The 22,691-nt window shown below is 39.6% G+C and overlaps 2 protein-coding genes across 2 annotated transcripts in view; one reads left to right on the top strand and one right to left on the bottom strand.

The window, feature by feature from the left end:
• SNRNP40 (small nuclear ribonucleoprotein U5 subunit 40) overlaps positions 1 to 22,691 on the bottom strand; it is a 38,384-nt gene that overhangs the window by 10,176 nt on the left and 5,517 nt on the right. Inside the window, exons 4-6 of the mRNA XM_081223435.1 lie at positions 21,994 to 22,159; positions 9,842 to 9,964; positions 301 to 421 (exon numbers count right to left, since the gene is read on the bottom strand). Coding sequence (XP_081079561.1) covers positions 301 to 421; positions 9,842 to 9,964; positions 21,994 to 22,159 — 410 coding nt within the window. The remainder of the gene's footprint in view (positions 1 to 300; positions 422 to 9,841; positions 9,965 to 21,993; positions 22,160 to 22,691) is intronic.
• LOC308612712 (U3 small nucleolar ribonucleoprotein IMP3-like) lies at positions 489 to 1,053 on the top strand (the record flags this gene model as incomplete). The annotated part of the gene is made up of 1 exon (XM_081225363.1): positions 489 to 1,053. A coding segment is annotated over one exon (516 nt), but the record flags the coding sequence as incomplete, so codon positions are not given.

The following is a 22,691-nucleotide window of genomic DNA, read 5'->3' as shown; positions in this document are numbered from 1 at the left end:
AACCTATTTGTCACAGGCAAAGAAGAGACATATGCCTCACAACGCCGAGGCAGCAAAGCATCAACATGGCAGCACGTGGCGTGGAGGCCAGGCTGCCTTCCCGCGCACCCAGCCCTCTGGGCCTAAAGTTTTTTCTATTACAACCTGTTCTCCTAATTGTCCTGGTGGACACCTGCAAGCCATTCTGGACTCTTTCCTTGGACCCTCATTTATCCAGCACACATTTCTAGTTCCTAATGACCACTTTCTTTAGGGTCTACAGTGACTGGGCACTGGGAGAGCTTTCCTTTCCAAAGTTACCTGTATTGTCCATTGCATTGGACAAGAGATAAGAGCCTTCAGAGCTTAAACTCAGGCCAGTCACTGAATCTGCATGGCCTCTCATCGTGTAGGTCAGCTTATTTTGGCGCAGGTCCCAGACCTGCAAAACAAATCAAGGCAGCACTCTCAGAAAATCAAACTGTGAACAGCAAAGAAATAGTTATTAAAGAGTCAACTGCCTGGGAAAATTGGTATCCCCCCCCCTTTTTTTTTACGAGCTGCGCGTGTTACGCCGTTATCGGCTGCAACGGCGTGAGGACTACACGCACTACAACCAGCTGAGCCGTGCTGTGCGCGAGCTGGCGCGGCGCCTGCGGGACCTGCCGGAGCGCGACCCGTTTCGCGTGCGCTCCTCGGCCGTGCTGCTGGACAAACTGTACGCTCTCGGCCTAATCCCCACGCGCGTGTCTCTGGAGCTCTGCGATTTCGTCACGGCCTCGTCATTCTGCCGCCGCCGCCCGCCCACTGTGCTCCTTAAGCTGCGCATGGCGCAGCACCTCCAGGCCGCCGTGGCATTCGTGGAGCAGGGTCACGTGCGCATGGGCCCCGATGTGGTCACCGACCCCACCCTCCTTGTCACGCGCAGCATGGAGGACTTCGTCACCTGGGTTGACTCGTCCAAGATCAAGTGGCACGTGCTGGAGTACAATGAGGAGCGTGATGACTTCGATCTGGAAGCCTAGCTGGTATCCCTTCTTAATCTGCCTCTGGGCCAAGCACTACTTTACCACAAAATATAGGATTTCTACCAAAGAAGAAAAAACTCTTGCCTTTCTAAAACAGAGTCAAAGTTACTAAGTTTGACTAGAAAAATATGAACTAATGAATGTCAAATATTAAGATAAAGTTTAACAAAAAATAACAGAATTTAAAGAGGTTATTTTCAATTCATAACAAAATATATTAGGAATTAAAAAACAAAGTAGCATTTAAAACACTTAAACTGTGATTCTTAGCAACTAAAAATAAACTATTATAACTATATAAAAACAAGTAAACAAGTCATTTGAAAAAGGCATTATGATTGCATGTAAAATGTATATAACAAGGTAATATGCAAAAATACAGAGGCTTAAAATTTTTCATTTAACGTTATAACATGTATACAATGGAAAAGCATACTTATTAAAAGGAAAACTAAACTGTAGGTTCACTGTTCCCTGGGTAGGAAAGGTAAGAGAAACAGTTCAGCTGAAAATAACCCAATGTCAGACAGAAAAAATAAATTGTTCATTAAGTTATGGCTCATAAACACACTGTAACACTACGAGCTCTCATGCTAGCATTCAAAGAGCAGAGTGGAAAGAGTGAGCATTTAGGGTCAGACTGAACCAGTCTTTGCAACTTAAGAGTTATGTATCACTGGGCCACTAACCCTCTCTGAGCCTGTTTCTGGTCTGTAAGATGGTGATAACATTTACTTCTTATGGCTGTTGTGAGGATTACAAATAGAATGCCAAGTACACAGCAGGCCCAATAATAATTGGTAGCTATTATTAAACAACTCCTAAAAATACTCTGAAGATCAAATGTAAAAATGTTTATAAAATAATCTACTGTTAAGCAAAGAAGGAAAATACAAAACAGTCTATATTTACATAGACTGAAACTATGTAAAAATATATTAAAGGCAATAGAAATGGCCTGGAATGTCATATGGAAAAAGAACAGCAATTTTGTTAAGGTCATTGTTATTATATAAAGTTGCATCCAAATTTGATTCAGTACTGACACATAGTTTTTCTAAATGAAACAATTTTCTGCTGTCCCTTTAAGCAAGGCACCTTCCTCATCTAGAAATTAGTTTGATGTTGTATGTCAAAGCAATACATAAGGCAGACAACTCCACTGTCCCCATCAATAATTCATGTGTGGAACCCAACACACTTCATATACAATCATTTTTGTGTCAGGATGTTTGTTGCCTCAATAATTAGGGAAGCTTGAAGTGGCTGACATTTTTTTGTTCAAGCTAGTTCCTCCTCTTCAGAGAAGGCATTTTTGAAATCTTCAGCTTTTTAGGAAAGAACGTAATTCATCATCCCTCACAACACTTGGGTATTCCTTCCAGACTTTCCTCTTTGAGGCGTGCACACGTTGTTTTGCAGAGCCAAAATGTATCTGGGATTTGCCAAAGAAGAGTGAGTAGGGCACTAATTTAAGCAAAATATTTTGCAGGTGTCCTAATCAGCTGTTCAGTGAATGTTTGGGCATCTGATTAGTGGCAGGCGCTGCTGGAGATAAAAGAGATGTTGTCCCTGTTCTCAAGGAGCTAAAAAAGTGATGAGAGGCCTGGACAGGGGGCAATAGCCAAGACAGCAGAGGGATTAATGTTCCCATGGTACATGGATGGGAGGGAGAAAGGGAAGGTTTCACAGAGAATAAAGCACTTGAGCAGGATATGGAAAAAGGAGATTTTTGTTTATTTGTTTGCTGCACCACGCAGCTTGTGGGATCTTAGTTCCCTAGTCAGGGTTGGAACCTGGGCGCCTGGCAGTGAGAGTGCAGAGTCCTAACCACTGGACCGCCAGAGAATTCCCAAGAGGTTGTTGGGTTTTTTTAAAAATTTATTTATTTAATTTATTTATTTTTGGCTGTGTTGGGTCCTCGTTGCGCATGGGCTCGCTCTAGTTGCGGTGAGCTGGGGCCACTCTTCGTACGGTGCGTGGGCTTCTCATTGCGGTGGCTTCTCTTGTTGCGGAGCACGGGCGCTAGAGCGCAGGCTCAGTAGTTGTGGTGCACAGGCTTAGGTGCTCCGCGGCATGTGGGATCTTCCCGGACCAGGGATCGAACCCGTGTCCCCTGCATTGGCAGGCGGACTCCTCAACCACTGCACCACCAGGGAAGCCCCTAAGAGATATTTTTTATTTAGACAAGATAGAAGGGTATTCCCAGGCAAAGATAATGCATGAAAGCAGAGAGGCATGAAAAAATTACTGGGTTGTAGGGAACTGGGCAAAGAGAGGCAGAAGACAATGCTTGAGTGATAGGCAGGCAAAGGGCAGCTCATGAAAGGTTTTGAATGACTGGCTTGGACTTGATCTCCCTCACTGGGGAGCCACAGAAGGGTTCAGAGTAGTGGAATGAGTTGGCTAGATTCCAGAAAGATCCTTCTGGCCCAGATAATCAGAAAGGAGAGCAGAGGTGGGAAAATCTATCTCTTTACCCACTACATTAAAAAAAATCATCAACTAAACTCCCATTCTGACTAGAGCTCAGGATTACAAGCAATGCCAAAGAATTGCCAATCAGATCTTCAAGTCCTTAAGAAGCAGCACATTTTCTTCTTTTATTCATTTTCCTCTGACTCCACAATTCCATGCCCAGGAAGAAAATCCCAAGAGGCTGGCAGGAACAGTATATTTGCTCACAAACATATAGAGAATTTGCTCACTCCAGATTTTAAAAGGGGCTTCCATTTCTTGTTTGCTCCCCCTCTTTCTCAGAATAGGCAGTGCTATCTGAGAGACAGAAGCAAACAAAAACCAGGTTCTTCAGGAGTACTTCCTAATGTAGTAAGGCAGTGTAGGGATTTGTCAAGCAAATGCTCAAGGCTGGTAAGCCCCTGATTGCTTAAAGGGTACTTGTTAATTGACTAGAGGCAATTTGATAGAGGCAATTTGCAGGGGACAGGGTTCAAGCCCGGGCCATAGCTACTGAAGCCTGCACTCTGCAATGAGAAGCCACCACGATGAGAAGCCTGTGCACCACAACAAAGAGTAGCCCCCGCTCACCACAACTAGAGAAAGCCCGCACGGAGCAGCAAAGACCCAATGCAGCCATAAATGAATGAATGAATGAATGAATGAATGAATGAATGAATGAATGAATGAACGAACGAACGAACGAACGAATGAATAAATAAATTAATTAATTAATTTTCTTTCTGGGTCCAAGGGCAGTTACTCACTCCTAAGCATGTCAGAACAGGGTGTTGTTAAATAGTGAGAAGACTGAAATTCTATGGTCTCACATCTCTCAAGCACACCTCCTAGTTATACAAGAGCAAAATGAAGCCAAGTAGCTATAGCAACCTGATTTCAAATTATTAACTGCTGTCACCAATAAACAATCTGGCAACCTGTATCCAAAATGTGAAACATCCTTATATTTGTTAACACATTAATTTTCATCTAGAAATCTATTCTGAGGAAGTAACTAAATATGGAAAATGTTTCACACACAAATATGTTGGATACAGCAGCATAATTTGTGATAGTGATACATATGAAGCAGACTAAATGTTCAGTATATTGATTGCTGCTTACTACATTATGGAATATTCTAATAATAAAATATCTAGAATATTCTAATATTCTAGATGATGGTAGCTGACATGCTGATCACTTACTATGTAACTGCCATGTTGCTAAGAATATTATATATTTTTTACCTCATTTAATCCATGTAACAACTGTATGAGGTAGGCTGATTATTCCCATTTAGAGATAAGAAATGGAAACTCAGAGAGGTTAAATAACTTTCTTAAGATCACATAGCTAGGAATTAAGTGGCAGAATCAGAAAAATGATCCTAAGTTCTGGGGATGTTATGTTCATCATGGTGACTAAAGTTAACAATACTGTATTGTATATTTGAAAGTTGCTAAGAAAATAGATCTTAAAAGTTCTTATCACAAGAAAAAATATTCTAACAATGTGAAGTGATGGATGTTAACTAGACTTCTAAAGTTAATCATTTTGTGTTATATAAGTCATTATGCTGTATATTGAAAACAAATACAGTGTTATACATCAGTTATATCTCAATAAAACTAGAGAAAAAAAGAAACAGAAAAATGATCCAAACTACAACGCTAAGAAGAAAATAAGATAAGAGTGATGTGATGGAGAGCAACTAGAAGGAGGGCCTAGTTTCATCTAAGAAATCCTCTCTACAGATATGTCTGAGCTGACATTTGAAGACACGACTAAGCCAGCCATGGCAATATCTAGTGTTGGGGGTTCCAGACAAAGTAGTAGCTATATGTTACTAAGTGAAAAGAGCATCATATAAAATTTTATCTGAACATTAAGACATTTACATACAAAACACTATGGCACAGAAATAGACCGAGAGGAAATAAACTGAAATATCAAGAGTGACTAAATCTGAATGATGAGACGAGTGACTTTTTTTCTATTTTTATTTTTTCTAAACTTTCTTCAATGAACAAACGATCATTTTTACTACTAAAAACACTTAAATTGTAATAAATAATTTTATCTCAATTTTTAATAATTTTACTCCCAATAAAGTTGATTTATTAACCATATATTTAAATGCAATTTTTACATCTCTGCAAAACTTTTAAGGTAAATAAGTAGGCAAATCAGGAAAGCCTACCCTGATTTTTAGCTTGGAAAATAAGATATACTGTAAACAGTGCACAAACACAGAGTTCCCAATGCTGACAAGAGAATGTAATGATCCAGAGCAGGTACATGATAAGAATGCTCGAGTTTTTAGAATACTGTGTGCATTTCTAATAAAAGAAAGTCCCTGAAAATGAGCACTGGCAGAAAAACTTGAATGTCTGTGGACAGAATAATGACTTTTTAGTTTAGAAAGATAAAGACTACAAGGCTATGATATGATCCAACAACCCCACTCCTGGGCATACATCAGGAGAAAACTCTAATTTGAAAAGACACATGCACCCAATGTTCACAGCAGCACCATTTACAATAGCTAAGACATGGAAGCAACCTAAATGTCCATCAACAGATGAATGGATAAAGAAAATGTGGTATATTATATAATGTAATATTACTCAGCCATAAAAAGAATGAAATAATCCCATTTGCAGTAACATGGATGGACCTAGATATTATCATACTAAGTGAAGTAAGTCAGAAATGGAAAGACAAATATCATATGATACATCACTTACATGTGGAATCTAAAATATGACACAAATGATCTTATTTACAAAACAGACTCACAGACATAGAAAACAAATTTATGGTTACCAAAGGGGAAAGGGAGTTGGGGAGGGATAAATTAGTTTTAGGATTAGCAGATATAAACTACTATATATAAAATAAACAACAAAGGTCCTACTGTACAGCACAGGGAACTATACTCAATATCCTGTAATAAACCATAATGTAAAAGAATATGAGAAAGAATATATATGTATAACTGAATTACTTTGCTGTACACCAGAAACTAGCAAAACACTGTACATCAACTGTATTTCAATTAAAAAAAAAAGGTTACAAGGCTATGATGTAGAGTTATTAACTGCTGTACTCATGGGACTATATTTATATATTACTCATATTTGAGATAAATTTGGATTTCAGAACAAAATTGGTATATATCAACAGACAAAGACTGAGATCAGCTATCTGAAAAAAAGCTGATCCTAAGAGAAGGTATAACATATAATGTGTCTGAGAAGACATGGAAAACCTTCAAAACCTAAAAAGAGACTCAGTCCCTTCAGGACTATAGTACAACTGAATATATTTGTTTATAAGACGCCCTGGAACAGTCTACACAAAGAGCACGGAATAAGACACACTACTTGTGGTAAGAAGACATTACTGGCACAAGAGTATTAGGCTAGTCTATCCCCACAGTAGATATGAAAAGATCAAATTCTCATAGTTTAAATTTAAAAAGCCAGTCTCAAAAGGTTACATATTGTATGATTCCATTCACATGAAACTCTAGAATAGGAACTATAGGACAAGGAACATTATCAATGGTTGGTAAGGGTTAGGGATGGGCAGAGGGTTTGACACAGAGGAGTATTATGAAGATTTCTGGGGTGATGGAAATTGTTCTGTACTGTTTGTGGTAGTTACAAGAATCTGCACAAGCATTAAAATTCATAGAACTGTACACTAAAAAAAGGTTAATTTCATAGTATGTAAATTTAACAATAACTTAAAAGTATGAAAATTATCATAGCTAAATGACACTAATCCACTTTTATGTGTATTAGAGCCCTCTAGTGATTCTAATGATAGTGGGCCCCCAAACTTCACTCAAGGAAATAATGCATTAGCTATTAAGATGATCTAATTAAGCCCCCATGTTCTGACTGTACATTCTCCAAATAGTTATAGGGTGGAAAAGGGATGTGAAGTTGAATTTTGGAAATGGTGAATTTTGAAGTACTTATGAGACATCCAAGTGGGGGATGCTGAGTAGCTGGTTGTACACATGGGCCTGGAGCTGAAGATCTGGGTTGAGAACAGACTCATCTGAACAGAAATGACAATTAAAGTCACAGAATTAGATGAGACTTGTCCAGGGAAAGGTATATATAAGAAGAGCACCTAGGAAAGAACCTGGGGGAATAATGACATTTAAAGAATGCATAGAGAGAATAGTTTGTAGAGGTATCTGAGGAAGGATACGCCTGATGGAAAGCCTGGTCGGAAAGCATATTGTTAGAGCCAGTTTTAAAAAACAAACAAAAAAAGACTAAAAGGATCTACTGGGTTTAGTAACAGAGAGATTACTGGTGGCCTTGAAGAGAACAGTGTCAATAAAACAGTGGAGGCAGAAGCCAGACTGCTGAGGAGTGGTCAGGAGATAAGGAACTGAGGAATGAAACGGAGATAAGGCATTAAAGACAGTGAGTGTGGGAAATCTTCAGGGGATTTCTCACAGGTATTAAATAAGAGCAGGACTCTGGAACCAAACTCTGCGTTTTGAACTGAGGTCTCATCGCTTATTAGCTGTATAGCCTTGGGTTAAGATATTGTGCCTCTCTTAGCTCAGTTTCTTCGCTGGTAAAACGGCATTAATAGTACTTATTTCATAGGATTGTTGTGAGGCTTAAATGAATTAATAATGTAAAGCTCCAAGAACAATGTCCGACACAGTTAAGTGTGAGGACTCTCCATTAGAGGATAATGATAACACTATTATTATCATAACCACTATCACCATCTTTCAAGAAGTTTCGTGTAAAGGGGAAGATTGACAGGGCAATAACAAGACAATGTGGAATTTAAGGAAGACTCCTTATCCCACTAAGAGAAGACCTGAGCATAATGAAATGCTAATGAGAAGCAATACAGTTGTTTAAAAATATAGGATCTGGGGGACTTCCCTGGTGGTCCAGTGGCTAAGACTCTGCGCTCCCAATGCAGGGGGCCCGGGTCTGATCCCTGGTCAGGGTACTAGATTCCACATGCCGCAACTAAGAGTTTGCGTGCCGCAACTAAAGATCCTGAGCGCTGCAAGGAAGATCCTGAGTGCTGCAACTAAGACCTGGCACAGCCAAATAAATAAATAAATATTAAAAAAAAAAAAAAAAATATATATATATATAGGATCTGGGAAAATTGATGGCATGAGATCCCAGAGACAGGAAAAAAAGGTTGAAATCCTTCCATTTAAGGGACTACCTTTAGACAAAAGGACATTCCATCCATAGTAACAGCAAAGGAGGCAAGAAGAGATGGGAATACAGTACAATTTCTAGGTAGAGACAACATAAGTTTAGTATTTACCCAACAGTTACTAGTCTCATGACAAAGCAGAAGGTAAGTCAAAGTCTTTGAAATACCTAAGGAAGCCAATAAGTTAAAAGCAGACATAAACTGAGTGGCCTCCCCCCACCCCCACACATTTCATATTTACTGGCACTTGCTATGTCCAAAAACTCTGCGAGGTGCTCTAATGAATCTGGCTCATTCAATCCCCATGACAACCCTATGAGATAGATATTATTATTACCCCTGGTGCACACATGATAAAACAGAGGTTTAAAGAAGTGAAAGAACTAGTGTGAAGTCACAAAAAACTAGAAAATAGTGGAACTGAGAACAGACCCCAAGTCAATTACTTGAAAGCCTGAGCTACACTGTACTGCCTCTAGACACTGTAGTCTATTGCCTCTTTCTCCAACATCATTACCATCTCACATTCTTAGCTATGGACCCCCCAAAACTTCCTTTCCATAGTCTCAAAAAGAAAGACACACTGAGAGATTAGGGTACAGAATCACAAATTGATTTACTGCTATCTCATGAAGCCAATGCACGTTAAAAAAAGAAGTTTCAGGGCTTCCCTGGTGGCGCAGTGGTTGAGAGTCCGCCTGCCGATGCAGGGGACACGGGTTCATGCCCCGGTCCGGGAAGATCCCACATGCCGCGGAGCGGTTGGGCCCGTGAGCCATGGCCGCTGAGCCTGCACGTCCAGAGCCTGTGCTCCGCAACAGGAGAGGCCACAACAGTGAGAGGCCCGCGTACCGCCAAAAAAAAAAAAAAAAAAGTTTCAAATGCCTCTAGGCAGGGAATGCACCCTTCATTTTTCAGAGTTCCCACACAGGGACTTCCCACTTCACATTAACTGCCTATTCCCTAATGGCATTTATATGAGCTGTAATGCAACCCTGACTTAGGAAGTCAATGAAGGTAGGACAGAAGGAAAACAAGTTCTAATTTACCTTCCATTTAGTTGGCATAAAGTGCAAAGCTAAGAAGTTTGGAAAGACTTACCTCTGTGAGTGGAGATAGGTGAAAGGTAAATATAAGATAAACATCTAACATACCTTGATATCGTTGTCTATTCCACCAGAAATAATCTGATCACTTGTGTCATTGAAGGTCACAGCTAACACTTGGTAAGTGTTCTGAAATGTCTGGATCGCTGCTTTCTTACGGATGTCCCAAAGCTGAAAAAGAGGACAAGAGAGTCTATAGTAACAGCAATTGCACAGTACATCCCTAAATCCAAGGACTGTGGAGATGAAAACATCTGTAATGGGGACCCTGTTCAGAAACTTGTCTGAATATCCCATTAATATGGTGAGAAGTGACTATAATTTTGCCAACATATCTGAAGGTTGGTGAACAAATCACTTTGGTTATATCTTCAGTCTCCTTTGTTAAAGTTTGAATAAACATAGTTAATTAACACGCCCTCAGAGTGGAAATCTTCATCTCGCTTATTATTTCATACCTTCTTAGTACACCAAGGATATTAGACCAGTGTTTTCAAACTGCAGATCTTAATTCATTAGTGGGCTACAACTTACGTTTAAAAAATATATATGGAAAGGAGGTTACATCAGTGAAAATGGCAGAGTAGGGAACGCTCAAAGATTACCCCTCTACAAAAGCAGAGAAATACCCAGCAAAAAAACTGTCAGAACCAACTTTATCAGAACTCTAGAAACTAAAGTTTACAGCAACTAGGTGAATACTTATTTAGGACAAAAACCACCTGGGTCCTAGTAAGGGAGTTTTGTAGCATTTTAACTTATCCTGGCTCCATCCCTACTCGGCAATAGTTTTGAAGAAAACAGCCTACATGCCTAGTATAGGTTCCTAAGTACCCAAGGAAGAATGGACCTTATTTCTCATTTTCAAAGAATTGTAGGTTTAAATATTTAAAAAAAAAAAAATTTTTTTTTTTTTGCACCTGTTTGGTGGCTCCCTGACAGCTGAGCTCAAAGGGTTTGACTTCATTTTGCCTAACTTGTAACTCTCCCAGGGCAGAAGCAATTGTCCAAAACGTTTAAAGACAAATGCATGAGCCTCTGATGGATGGGGCAAGGGATAACAGCAAACAGGAAAGGCTGGGGAATGAGGCAGTTTGGAGAATAAGGGCTTTGAAAAGCTTTGACATATTTTTGTGACTCTAGAAGGCCACTTGCATGCCCATGGCTGGGCACATGCTTAGGAAAGACCTGAGAAGGCCCTAAGCTCTCAACCTCTTGCTGACCACAAGCAGGAAGTGAAGGCTAATACAGAGTTGTAAACTGCCTGGCTGAGAGGTGATAGCAGGCCCCAACACACCCACAGAGCCAATCTACGAAGACTGGAAGAGTCCTCCCTGCCCCCCCAGGTGTTTAGGGAAATCTCTGCTGAATCGTCAGTGAACCACTAAGCTGATGAAACAGATTTCAGTGTCTACACATGACAAAGAATACAGAGTTTACAAAATTAGTTCAGAAAATTCACTAAATAAACAACAGTTTCAAAAAGGAGAAACAGGGCTTCCCTGGTGGCACAGAGGTTAAGAATCTGCCTGCCAAGGCAGGGGACGTGGGTTTGAGCCCTGGTCTGGGAAGATCCCACATGCCACGGAGCAACTAAACCCGTGTGCCACATCTACTGAGCCTGCACTCTAGAGCCCGCAAGCCACAACTACTGAGCCCATGTGCTGCAACTACTGAAGCCCGCACGCCTAGAGCCTGTGCTCCGCAACAAGAGAAGCCACCACAATGAGAAGCCCGCACATCGCAACAAAGATTAGCCCCCGCTCAACTAGAGAAAAGCCTGTGTGCAGCAGCAAAGACCCAATGCAGCCAAAAATAAAATAAATAAAATAAAATAAATAAATTTATTAAAAAAAAAGAAAGGAGCAACCACAGGGACTTCCCTGGTGGTACAGTGGTTAAGAATCCACCTGCCAATGCAGGGAAATGGGTTCAATCCCTGTCCCGGGAAGATCTCACATGCTGTGGAGCAACTAAGCCTGTGCGCCACAACTACTGAGCCCTCGCACCACAACTACTGAAGCCCACGCACCTAGAGCCTGTGCTCTACAACAAGAGAAGCTGCCGCAACGAGAAGCCCGTGCACCGCAACGAAGACCCAACGCAGCCAAAAATAAATTTATTAAAAAAAAAAAAAAAAAGAGCAACAACAAACTCTGGAGAGCATCTAATTTCCAGAGTTGCCACACTATAATATTCAAACGTTCAGTTTTCAACAAAATATTATGAGGCATGAAAAGAAGCAAAAAAGTATGGCCCATACAGAAGAAAAAAAATAGTCTTTCAACAAATGGTGCTGGGACAAGTGGATAACTACATGCAAAAGAATGAAGTAGACCCTTACCTCACACATGCAAAAACTAACTTGACATGGATCAAAGACCTAAATGTAAAAGCTAAAATCATAAAATTCTTAGAGGGAAACATAGGGGTAAATCTTCATGACCCTGAATTTGGCAATGAATTATTAGATATGACACCAAAAGCACAAGTGAGAAAAGAAAACAGATAAATTAAGACTTCATAAAAATTAAAGACTTTTGTACATTAAAGGATATTTATCAAGAAAATGAGATGACAACAGTGGGAGAAAATATTTGCAAAACATGTATCTGATAAAGGTCTAGTATCCAGAATAAATAAATCTTATAATTTATAAGATTTATAAATAAATATAAATAATCTTATAATTTAGCATCAAAACCACAAAGAGCCCAATTAATAAATGGGCAAAAGGACCTGAGTAAACATTTCTCTTTAGATGATATAAGCACATAGAAAGATGCTCAATATCACAAATTATTTGGGAATGCAAGTCAAAACAGTAATTAGGTATCACTTCACACTCACTAGGATGGTTATAATTAAAACACACACAAACACAGAAAATAACAAGTATTGGTGACGATGTGGAGAAATTAGAACCCTTATACATTGTTGTTGGGAATATAAAATGATGTGGCTGCTATGGAAAAGTCTGGACGTTCCTTATTAAACAAAGAGTTACCATATGACTCAGCAGTCCCACTCCTAGATATATACCCAAGAGAAACGAAAACAGGTGTTCAAACAAAAACTTGTACATGAATGTTTGTAGCAGCATTGTTCATGATAGGTAAAAAAATTGAAACAACTCAATATCCATCAACCGAGGAATGGATAAGCAAAAGATGGTATAGCTATACAGTGGAATATTATTTAGCCATAAAAAGGAATGAAGTACTGATAACGATACAACATGGATGAACCGTGAAACCATACACTGAGTGAAAGAAACCAGACACAAAAGGCCGCATACTGTATGATTCTATTTATATGAAATGTCCAGAATAGGCAAATCCATAGAGACAAATAGATTAGTAGTTGCCAGGAGCTGGAAGGTAGAGGAAAAGTAGTGACTTGATTAATAGGTATGGGGATTCTTTTGGGGGATGATGGAAATGTACTGGTATGGGATTGTGGTGATGGTCACACGACACTGTGAATGTACTAAAAGCCACTGAATTGAAGACTTTTTAAAAAGGTTGAAACAGTGGATTTCATGTGAATTTTACCTCAAATAAAAAAAATTATGGGAGATATGAGAGAATGTCACATATAGAATGGGTTGGTTCATTCATATATAAGACATACTGAAGGGAATATATACTAGATCATAGTATAAAATGTATTCCTTAATGTGGGTTGTGATAAAAATATTTAAAAGTTACTGTGCATAAACTATCTAGATGAGGAAACTAAAGCTCAAAGAAGGAAATGACTTGATGAAGAATACCTAGGAAGTCAACAGCAAAATGAGGACTAGATTTTAGTACCGTTTGATTCTATTACGTTAACACTGCATTAATTTAAAAGTACCAAAACGTGTGCTCATTCCTTATAATAACTAAAGTAATATACGCTTGTTTAAAAAAATTAACATTTTTTTTTAGTTCTATTTTTTTTGGGCCATCCCTCGCAGCTCGTGGGAACTTAGTTCCCTGACCAGGGATTGCACCCGGGCCCTCGGCAGTGAGAGTGCGGAGTCCTAACCACTGGACCATGAGGGAATTCGCAACACTTACTTTTTTTTTTTTTTTGCTGTACGCGGGCCTCTCACTGTTGTAGCCTCTTTCGTTGTGGAGCACAGGCTCCGGACGCGCAGGCTCAGCGGCCATGGCTCATGGGCCTAGCCGCTCCGCGGCATGTGGGATCTTCCCGGACCGGGGCATGAACCCATGTCCCCTGCATCGGCAGGCGGACTCTCAACCCCTGAGCCACCAGGGAAGCCCAACACTTACTTTTAATGGCGGCTTGATTCATTAATAATAGAAGAGGAAGAAACGTGAAGATTAGGTATAACAACTCTAGATCCTCATACTCCAACTAACCAATTTGTTTCTATGTTTTTAAAAATAATAAATTTACAATACAACATGGGTCTACATTTTTAAAGTGTAGATAGTAGGTCCTAAAGATGGTTCAGTAAATGACCAGACTTGAGAAGAACCATGAGGAAATGTCTTAAGGGTATGGGTCATTTCATTCAGAAGAGAAAGACTTTGGGGTGACTATGTTCTAGGTTTTAAACGGCTGTCATAAAAAAAAGAAATCAACCATGGAATCATAGTAAAGGCCAGGGGTTTAAATTCAATCCTGTGGTAAACAAGTAGAATATGAGTTGTCTCTGTGCCAAGATACCTCTTCTTTCCAATTCTCATGATTTAGGATGAAAAGGTAGTTTCTACTTCATTGATGGAAACATGAACTAAAAAGGCTTAGTGTTACTCAGATCAATGGTGCAAAAAGAGTGCTTCACTCCTCTTCTAGAGACCCAACAGCCAACCCTTGCCCATCAAACTCTCTGGCTATAGAATGAAGTCCAAACCTCTTAGCTTGGAATTCAAGGTCTTGATAATCTAGCTCCCACATCTTACCAGACTTACTACAATCTCTGTCTTAACAAGTATTCTCTACTCAGGTCAAATCAATCTTTGTCTTTATCGTAAAAGCTATGGTAGCCACTTAAAGCTTGATTCAAATATTTCAGAATTTTAGTTCCAGACAACCAAAATTTTTAAAAGATTATTTTATTCTGAAATATTCACTTACCAAAAAAATTGTAAACGAGAACATTTTTTTACCTAAATCATTTGAGTTGCTGACCTAACGCCCTGACACTCCTAAATACTTTAGTATATTTAGTGCGCTTGTCCCACAAGATGTCCTCCTATGTAATCTCAACACAAACATCAGAATCAAGAAACTAACACCCATACATTACTACCATCCTCAGATCTCATTCAAGTTTCTCCACTTGTCCCAATAGGGTCTTTTATTGCAAAAGGATTCAGTTCAGAATCATATGTTGAATTTATTTATTTGTAAATACTTATGTATTTATTTGGCTGCGCCGGGTCTTAGTTGTGGCATGCAGGATTTTTAGTTGCAGCATGCGAACTCATAGTTGCAGAATGTGGGATCTAGTTCCCTGACCAGGGATCGAACCCGGGCCCCCTGCATTGGGAGCGCAGAGTCTTAGCCACTGGACCACCAGGGAAGTCCCCATATGTTAAATTTAGCTGTCATGTTTCTTTAGTCTCCTTCAGCCTGGAAGAGTTTCTTAGACTTTCTTGGAGTTTCATAACCTTGACGCTTCGCAAAATTATAGGACAGTAATGTTCCTCAATTTGTGTGTCTGATGTTTTCTCATGATTAGATTCAAGTTATTTGGCAGGACTATACTGAAGTGATGTTGCATTTTCATTGTATCCTATCGAGTGGCTCACAATTTTCATTTGTCCCATTACTAAAAACATTCAAAACAATTTTTTTTTCTTTTAAATTTTGGCTGCACCACATGGCTTGCAGTATTTCAGTTCCCTGACCAGGGATTGAACCCAGGCCATGGCAGTGAAAGTGCTGAATCCTAACCACTAGACTACCAGGGAACTCCCATAACATTCAATTTGATCATTTAAGAGATTCCTCTGGCAAGCTTTTTCGCATAAGACATTCTAGGTCCACTGTGTACTTTCCCTGCCCAGACCTGAAATAAGGAGCCCTTTTAGTGGAAAATGGTATTTAAAGGCCAAGACCTATACAGTAGACGTGCTCATTGGTTTTGGGGTGTTGGTGTTCCTAGACCCTCTAAATGGACAGTTAAGCAATATATGCATACACAGGTGCACACACATACATCTACAAACACACATTTACATCTAATTTTTTTTCCTACATTTATCTGTTTATATATTGAATGTCATGAGCTCACACTGATACTCTGAATTCGATACTGACAACACAAGATGCATTTTAGTTTTCTCTTTCTGTATTGGTAAATCCTTTCTCTAACAGTGAGAAATCTGCCCCCCATTATACTTATTATATTTACTTATTTGATCAGGCTTCCTGTATGTAACCAATCTCCTACATCCTCTTCCAGCTGTCTCCTGCATGGATGTCCTCTTTCCCTGTTTGAATGTGATTCCCATTCTGGGCTGATTCTATGTGAAACTCCTCCTCACCCCATTTGGGTGACCCCTCTGTGTGAACGCTCTCTTCACTCTGCTCTGGCTCTAATACCACTTTTCAGGGTGCCCTTCCTCAGGGACTCCATCCTTGTCTGAGTCTGCTCAGCCTCAGACTCCCTACCTGAACTGCTCCCACCCTGTGTGGGCACTCTTAACTCAGGCTCTGACACCCACACTGTCTCCCCCACACTAATGTGTAGATGACTCTTTGACCCTGCTACGGCACTGACTCTCCATGCTGGGCTCCTCCCTCCGGTTCCCCACACTGGGCCATCTACCTTGTGCTGTGTGGATGCCCTCCTTACCCTACATAGTTTCCATCTCCCTACACGGGATGCGGATACTCCTGCATCCGGTGTGGATGCTCTCCTTTCATCTCACTTGGGTTCTGACATGCCACTCTGGGACACTTTGGCCTATCCCCACCTCTAACCCAAACACCTTTCCTGCTTCAGTCTATGTAATGGTACCAGGACTTGAATTGTTTGTAAAAGGGAATAACATATATGATTTCACTTAATTGCTTCATTAGAAGAAAGAATGGATTGCTGAAAATGGTTTGAAAAGACTGGTATGGACAATGCTGAGGATACCACTTCTAGACTGAAAAATACAAGAGTTATTGAAACCTCTGCTTTCTGTTGAGAACTCTGACAAATAAGAAACATGACATATTCCTTCTTAGATAAGCACAAGTTATTAAACTCCTATACTTATAAACCTAGCAACAGAAAGCAACAATAAAGCATTCCAACTTGGCAAGTAACTAAAAGGCATATGTAAAAGGCTGTTCAATGAAGCAGTAATTATATAAATAATATATTGAAATTAAAAATAAAGAACTGGTTAAAAAAGTCACTTTAAGTAATGTGATATATTACACATTTAAAAAATACTGCCTTGAAAATAAATACCGCCTTGAGTATGATTATTTCAAACCATGTTTAATTAAGGGAGAAGAGAAGCAAGAAACTGAAAGAAGGAAAGAGTAGAAAAGAAAAGACGTATACAATGGAAGGTAGTAGAAAAAGCAAAAGCTAAGGAGAGATGGAAAGATAAATATGAGCACAAAGACAAAATGAAACAAAGTCAGGGAAAAGGTAAAAGAAGAAAAGGTGAAACTAAACAAGAGTAAGCTCCTAAGGACTTCCCTGGTGGTCCAGTGGTTAAGACTTCACACTCCCAATGCAGGGGGCCCACATTTGATCTCTGGTCAGGGAACTAGATCCTGCATGCTGCAACTAAAAAATGCTGCATGCCGCAACAAAGATCCCATGTGCTGCAACTAAGACCCACCACAGCCAAAAAAAAAAAAAGAATAAGTTCCTAGATGGTTACCATAGCAAGCCCTCAATAAATGTTTGTTAACAAAGTTCATTAGGGCACTCTTGTCTCTGCCTTTTGAAATGCCAATTAGCAAATCAGCTGTTAGGTCTCTCCAACTATAGTACACCTACGTTAAGACCTCTGGGAATTTCATGCAAAACTTGTGAAATCTGAACAAGATCGAGGGATCATAGCAATGTCACCTTTTATAGTTATGAGACAAGTTAACATTGCTGGAAACTGGGTGAAGAGTAAATGGGATCTCTGTATTATCTCTTAGAACAGCATGAGAATCTATAATTCTCTCAACAAAAAGGAAAATCAACCTATTAAAAAACAAAAACAAAACAAAACAAAAAGACCTTTGGGAGTTATTCCTAAGCCACAGTCTCTCAGCCAAGCATCAAGGGGCCCAAGTGATTGTTCATTACAAAACCATTTAGTAGAAAACATCTCAAAGCAGATAATCCAGTAGGTCAGTGTCACCACCTTTAATTATGAAAAAAAACCAAATTCATTTAAAAAAGCAACAAACAATCACAAGTTCAGTGTGATTTCTCAGATGTACTCCTTTGAAATCCCTCCCTGTTTAATCATAAAAAAAAAATCCAGAGTCAAAAACTAGTGCCAAAGAAAGAATAAAATGGTACTACAAAGCAGCGTGTCCCGTGTGCCCCTGAAATAGGTTACTATTTCTAGGCCTCATTTTCCTCATTTGTAAAGTGAGGATGCTGGAGGAGATCAGTGGCTCCCAAAATGTCATACCTGCTACATCAAATCACTTGAGGAACACATTTAACATTCTGATTCTAAAAAACACAATACTGTTGACATTAACATTCAAAAAAAGAGAAATACTTTGGTGTAAATGTAACAAAATCTGTACACTATCTCTATGCGGAAAACCTAAAAACTCTAATGAATGAAATCAAAGTAGAACGAAATAAATGGAGAGATATTCCATGTTCATGGGTAGGAAGACTCAGCATTGTCAAGATGTCAGTTCTTCCCAATTTGACCTATAGATCAATTATACTGATCAATGCAATGTCAACCAAAATTCCAGTAAGTTACTTCATGGAAATCAACAAATTGGAGTTTATCTGGAAAGGCAAAAGACCCCAACTTGCCAATACAATATTGGACAACAAAGCTGGAGGACTGACACTACCCAACTTCAGGATTAACTATAAAGCCTGTAATCAAGACAGCGTGATATTGGCAAAAGAACTGACAAATAGATAAATGGAAGAGAATAAAAGGCCTAGAAATAGACCCCCATAAATACAGTCAATTGATCTTTGACAAAGGAGCAAAGGCAATACAATGGAGCAAAGATAGTTTCTTCAACAAATGGTGCTGGAACAACTGTATGTCCACATGTTAAAAAAAAATGAATATTTTTTTGCACCTTTGACAAAAGTTAACTCAAAATGGATCACAGACCTAAATGTAAAATATTAAACTCCTAGAAAGTAACACAGAAGAAAACTTAGGTGACCTAGGGTATGGTGATGACTTTTAGATATAACACCAAATGCACAATCCATGAAAGAAATCATTGATAAGCTGAACTTCATTAACATTAAAAACTTCTCTGTGAAAGAAAATGTCAAGAAAATTAGAGGACAAGCTACAGACTGTTGAGAAAATATTTGCAAGAGACACATCTGTTAAAGGACTATTATCCAAAACACAGTAAAGAACTCTTAAATTCAACAATAACAAACACGGACTTCCCTGGTGGTGCAGTGGTTAAGAATCCGTCTGCCAATGCCGGGGACACAGGTTTGAGCCCTGGTCTGGGAAGATCCCACATGCCGTGAAGCAACTAAGCCTGTGCGCCACAACTACTGAGCCTGCGCTCTAGAACCCATGAGCCACAACTACTGAGCCTGCATATCACAACTACTGAAGCCTGCGTGCCTAGAGCCTATGCTCTGCAACAGGAGAAGCCACCGCAATGAGAAGCCCATGCACCACAACAAAGAGTAGCCCCCGCTCGCCGTAACTAGAGAAGGCCCGCACACAGCAATGAAGACCCAACGCAGCCAAAAATAAATAAATAAATAAGTAAATTTATTAAAAAAAAAAAAAAATAACAAACAACCAGATCAAAAATTGAGCTAAAGAACTTAATAGATACCTCACCAAAGAAGTACACAGATGGCAAATAAGCATATGCAAAGATGCTCAACATTGTGTTACCAGAGGAGGAGGGTAGAGGAAGTGGGAATTGGAGGAAGGTGGTCAAAAAGTACAAATTTCTAGTTAGAAGATACATAAGTACTAGGGATGTAATGCACAATATGATGACTATAGCTAACACTGCTATATGATATATAGAAAAGTTAAGACAGTATATCTTAAGAGTTCTCATCACAAGAAAAAAATTTTCCCTTTTTTTTCCTTTTTGTTGTATCTATATGAGAAGATGGATGTTGGTCAAATCTACTGATAATCATTTCACAATATATGTAAATCGAACCATCTTGCTGCATGCCTTAAATTTGTACAGTGATGTATGTCAATTATTCTCAATAAAACTGGAAAAAAGAAGATGTTCTATATCATATATCATTGGGAAAATGCAAAGTAAAACGAAAGTAAGATACTACTACACACCTATTAGAAAGGCCAAAATCTGAAACACTGACAACACCAAATGCCGACAAGGATGGGGAACAAAGGAACGCTCATTCATTGCTGGTAGGAAGACATAATGGTGCAGCCACCTTGGAAGACAGTTTGGCAGTTTCTTACAAAACCTTTACTGCACAATCCAGCAATTGTGCTCCTCAGTATTTACCCAAAGAGTTAAAACCTTAGGTCCACACAAAAACCTACACACAGATGTTTAGAGCAGCTTTATTCATAATTGCCAAAGCTTGGAAGCAACCAAGATGTCCTTCAGTAGGTGAATGGATAAATAAACTGTGGTACATCTAACAATGGAATATTATTCAGCACCGAAAAGAAATGAACTATTAAGCCATGAAAAAACATGGAGGAATCTTAAATGTATATTACTAGGTGAAAGAAGCCAATCTGAAAAGGCTATACACTTTATGAGTCTACCTATATATGACATTCTGGAAAAGGCAAAACTAAGGAGACAGCAAAAAGATCAGTGGTTCCCTGGGGTTGAGAGGAACGAATAGGTGGAACATAAAGGATTTTTAGGACAGTTTAAATACTCTGTATGATACCATAGTGCCGGATACATGTCATTACACATCTGTCCAAACCCATAGAATGTACACCACTAAAAGTGAACCCTAATGTAAACTATGGACTTTGGGTGATAATGACATGTCAATGTAGGTTCATCAATTGTAACAAAGGTACCACTCTGGTGGGGGAAGCTATCCGTGGCGGGGGCAGTGGTTATACGGGAAATCTCTGTACCTTCCCCATAATTTTGCAGTGAACCTAAAACTACTCTAAAAAAAATAAAGTCTTGGGACTTCCCTGGTGGCGCAGTGGCTAAGAATCCGCCTGTCAATGCAGGGGACATGGGTTCAAGCCCTGGTCCGGGAGGATCCCACATGCCGCAGAGCAACTAAGCCCGTGCGCCACAACTACTGAGGCTGAGCTCTAGAGCCCACGAACCACAACTACTGAGCCCATGTGCCACAACTACTGAAGCCCACACACCTAGAACCCGTGCTCCACAACAAGAGAAGCCACCGCAATGAGAAGCCCATGCACTGCAATGAACAGTAGCCCCTGCTCCCCGCAACTAGAGAAAGCCCACCCGCAGCAACAAATACCCCATAACAAAACAAAAAAAAAACCTCATTCCAGACCTACTAAACCAGAATCTGGGTATTTTTAGCACGTTCTTCACGTAATTCTGATATGCATACAGGTCAGAAATCATTGGACTAAATGACTTTTAATACCCCATCCTGTTACTAAAACCACATACTATATAGTCAGTATATAAAACCTTTTTATTATACTGACTATAATTACACAACAGTCTTATAAGACATGTATATTATTGTCAGCGTTCTAAAGACTGCTAAGCCGAGGATCAGAAAAGTGAACTGCCTATGGTCACACAATTAAGTTAACAGCTAATTGGACAGAATCCAATTATTCTTGGATGGTGGTCCATTTTATTCCAAGTCACAATGATTCAACAGTTATAATATTATTCTGTAGGATACCTAAAAAAAGAAAAAAAACCTCAACTGCTTATTATTTTAAACATATTTTAAATAGTGTCTGTTTTGGGAAATGTCTGATGAAACAAAGTTGTGGAGAGGAGGGTAAAGCACAGGTGGGAAGACAAGATAAGATTCACATTATGTCACCTCAGAAACCCTCAACACACAGACAGACACCACCACCCACCTTAACTGTACCGTCGTCACTGCCAGTGCAGACAAGCTGGGGACCCCTCCTGGCCGGATAACAGGAATTCACAAAGGAAGTGTGCCCCTTCAGTCTTTTAACCCTCTCGCCTGTTTCACTATCCCACACCGCCACAGTTTTATCCGTGGATGCTGAGAAGAGCATACTAGAAAGTGAGAGGAAGAAGAAAAAAATAAGTGAAGACAAGGAATAGCAATCTATCTTCCCCACTTGCCAAAAGGTGCCAAAGTTTTCAAGATCACTAACATGTTGTGCTCTGACAGCTTGGCACCTGAGGCTGGAATGCCTCACCCCTTACTTAACAAAATCCTAATCATGCTCTAGACCCAGTTATAAGGTCTACCCTACGGAATGTAAAACAAATGTCCCTCTGTCAGTCCCCACATTACACATCTAATACAGCAGTCTTCTCAATCTTTCCCTCCTTTTTTGATACACAACACTTTACACATCCTTCCACTTGGAAATGTTTAATCACTCCCTGCTGCGGAGGTGAGACACACTGTAGCAATTCCTGACCCAATGGCTTGGTAACTCTCTTTCTCTAAAACTCAAAAGCTTTTGTCTCTGAGGATGATTTCTAACTTATGATTGAATCTACAATGCTTTCTTTACTCAAACAGGAAAAATGTATACAGGGCTATGCACCCAGTTGTTCAGGGAACCCTAAAATTTTT

This window comes from Mesoplodon bidens, assembly GCF_964165515.1.
Source record: "Mesoplodon bidens genome assembly, chromosome: 2".
Classification (NCBI taxonomy): Eukaryota; Metazoa; Chordata; class Mammalia; order Artiodactyla; family Ziphiidae; genus Mesoplodon; species Mesoplodon bidens.
This window is presented reverse-complemented; position numbering and strand designations above follow the sequence as displayed.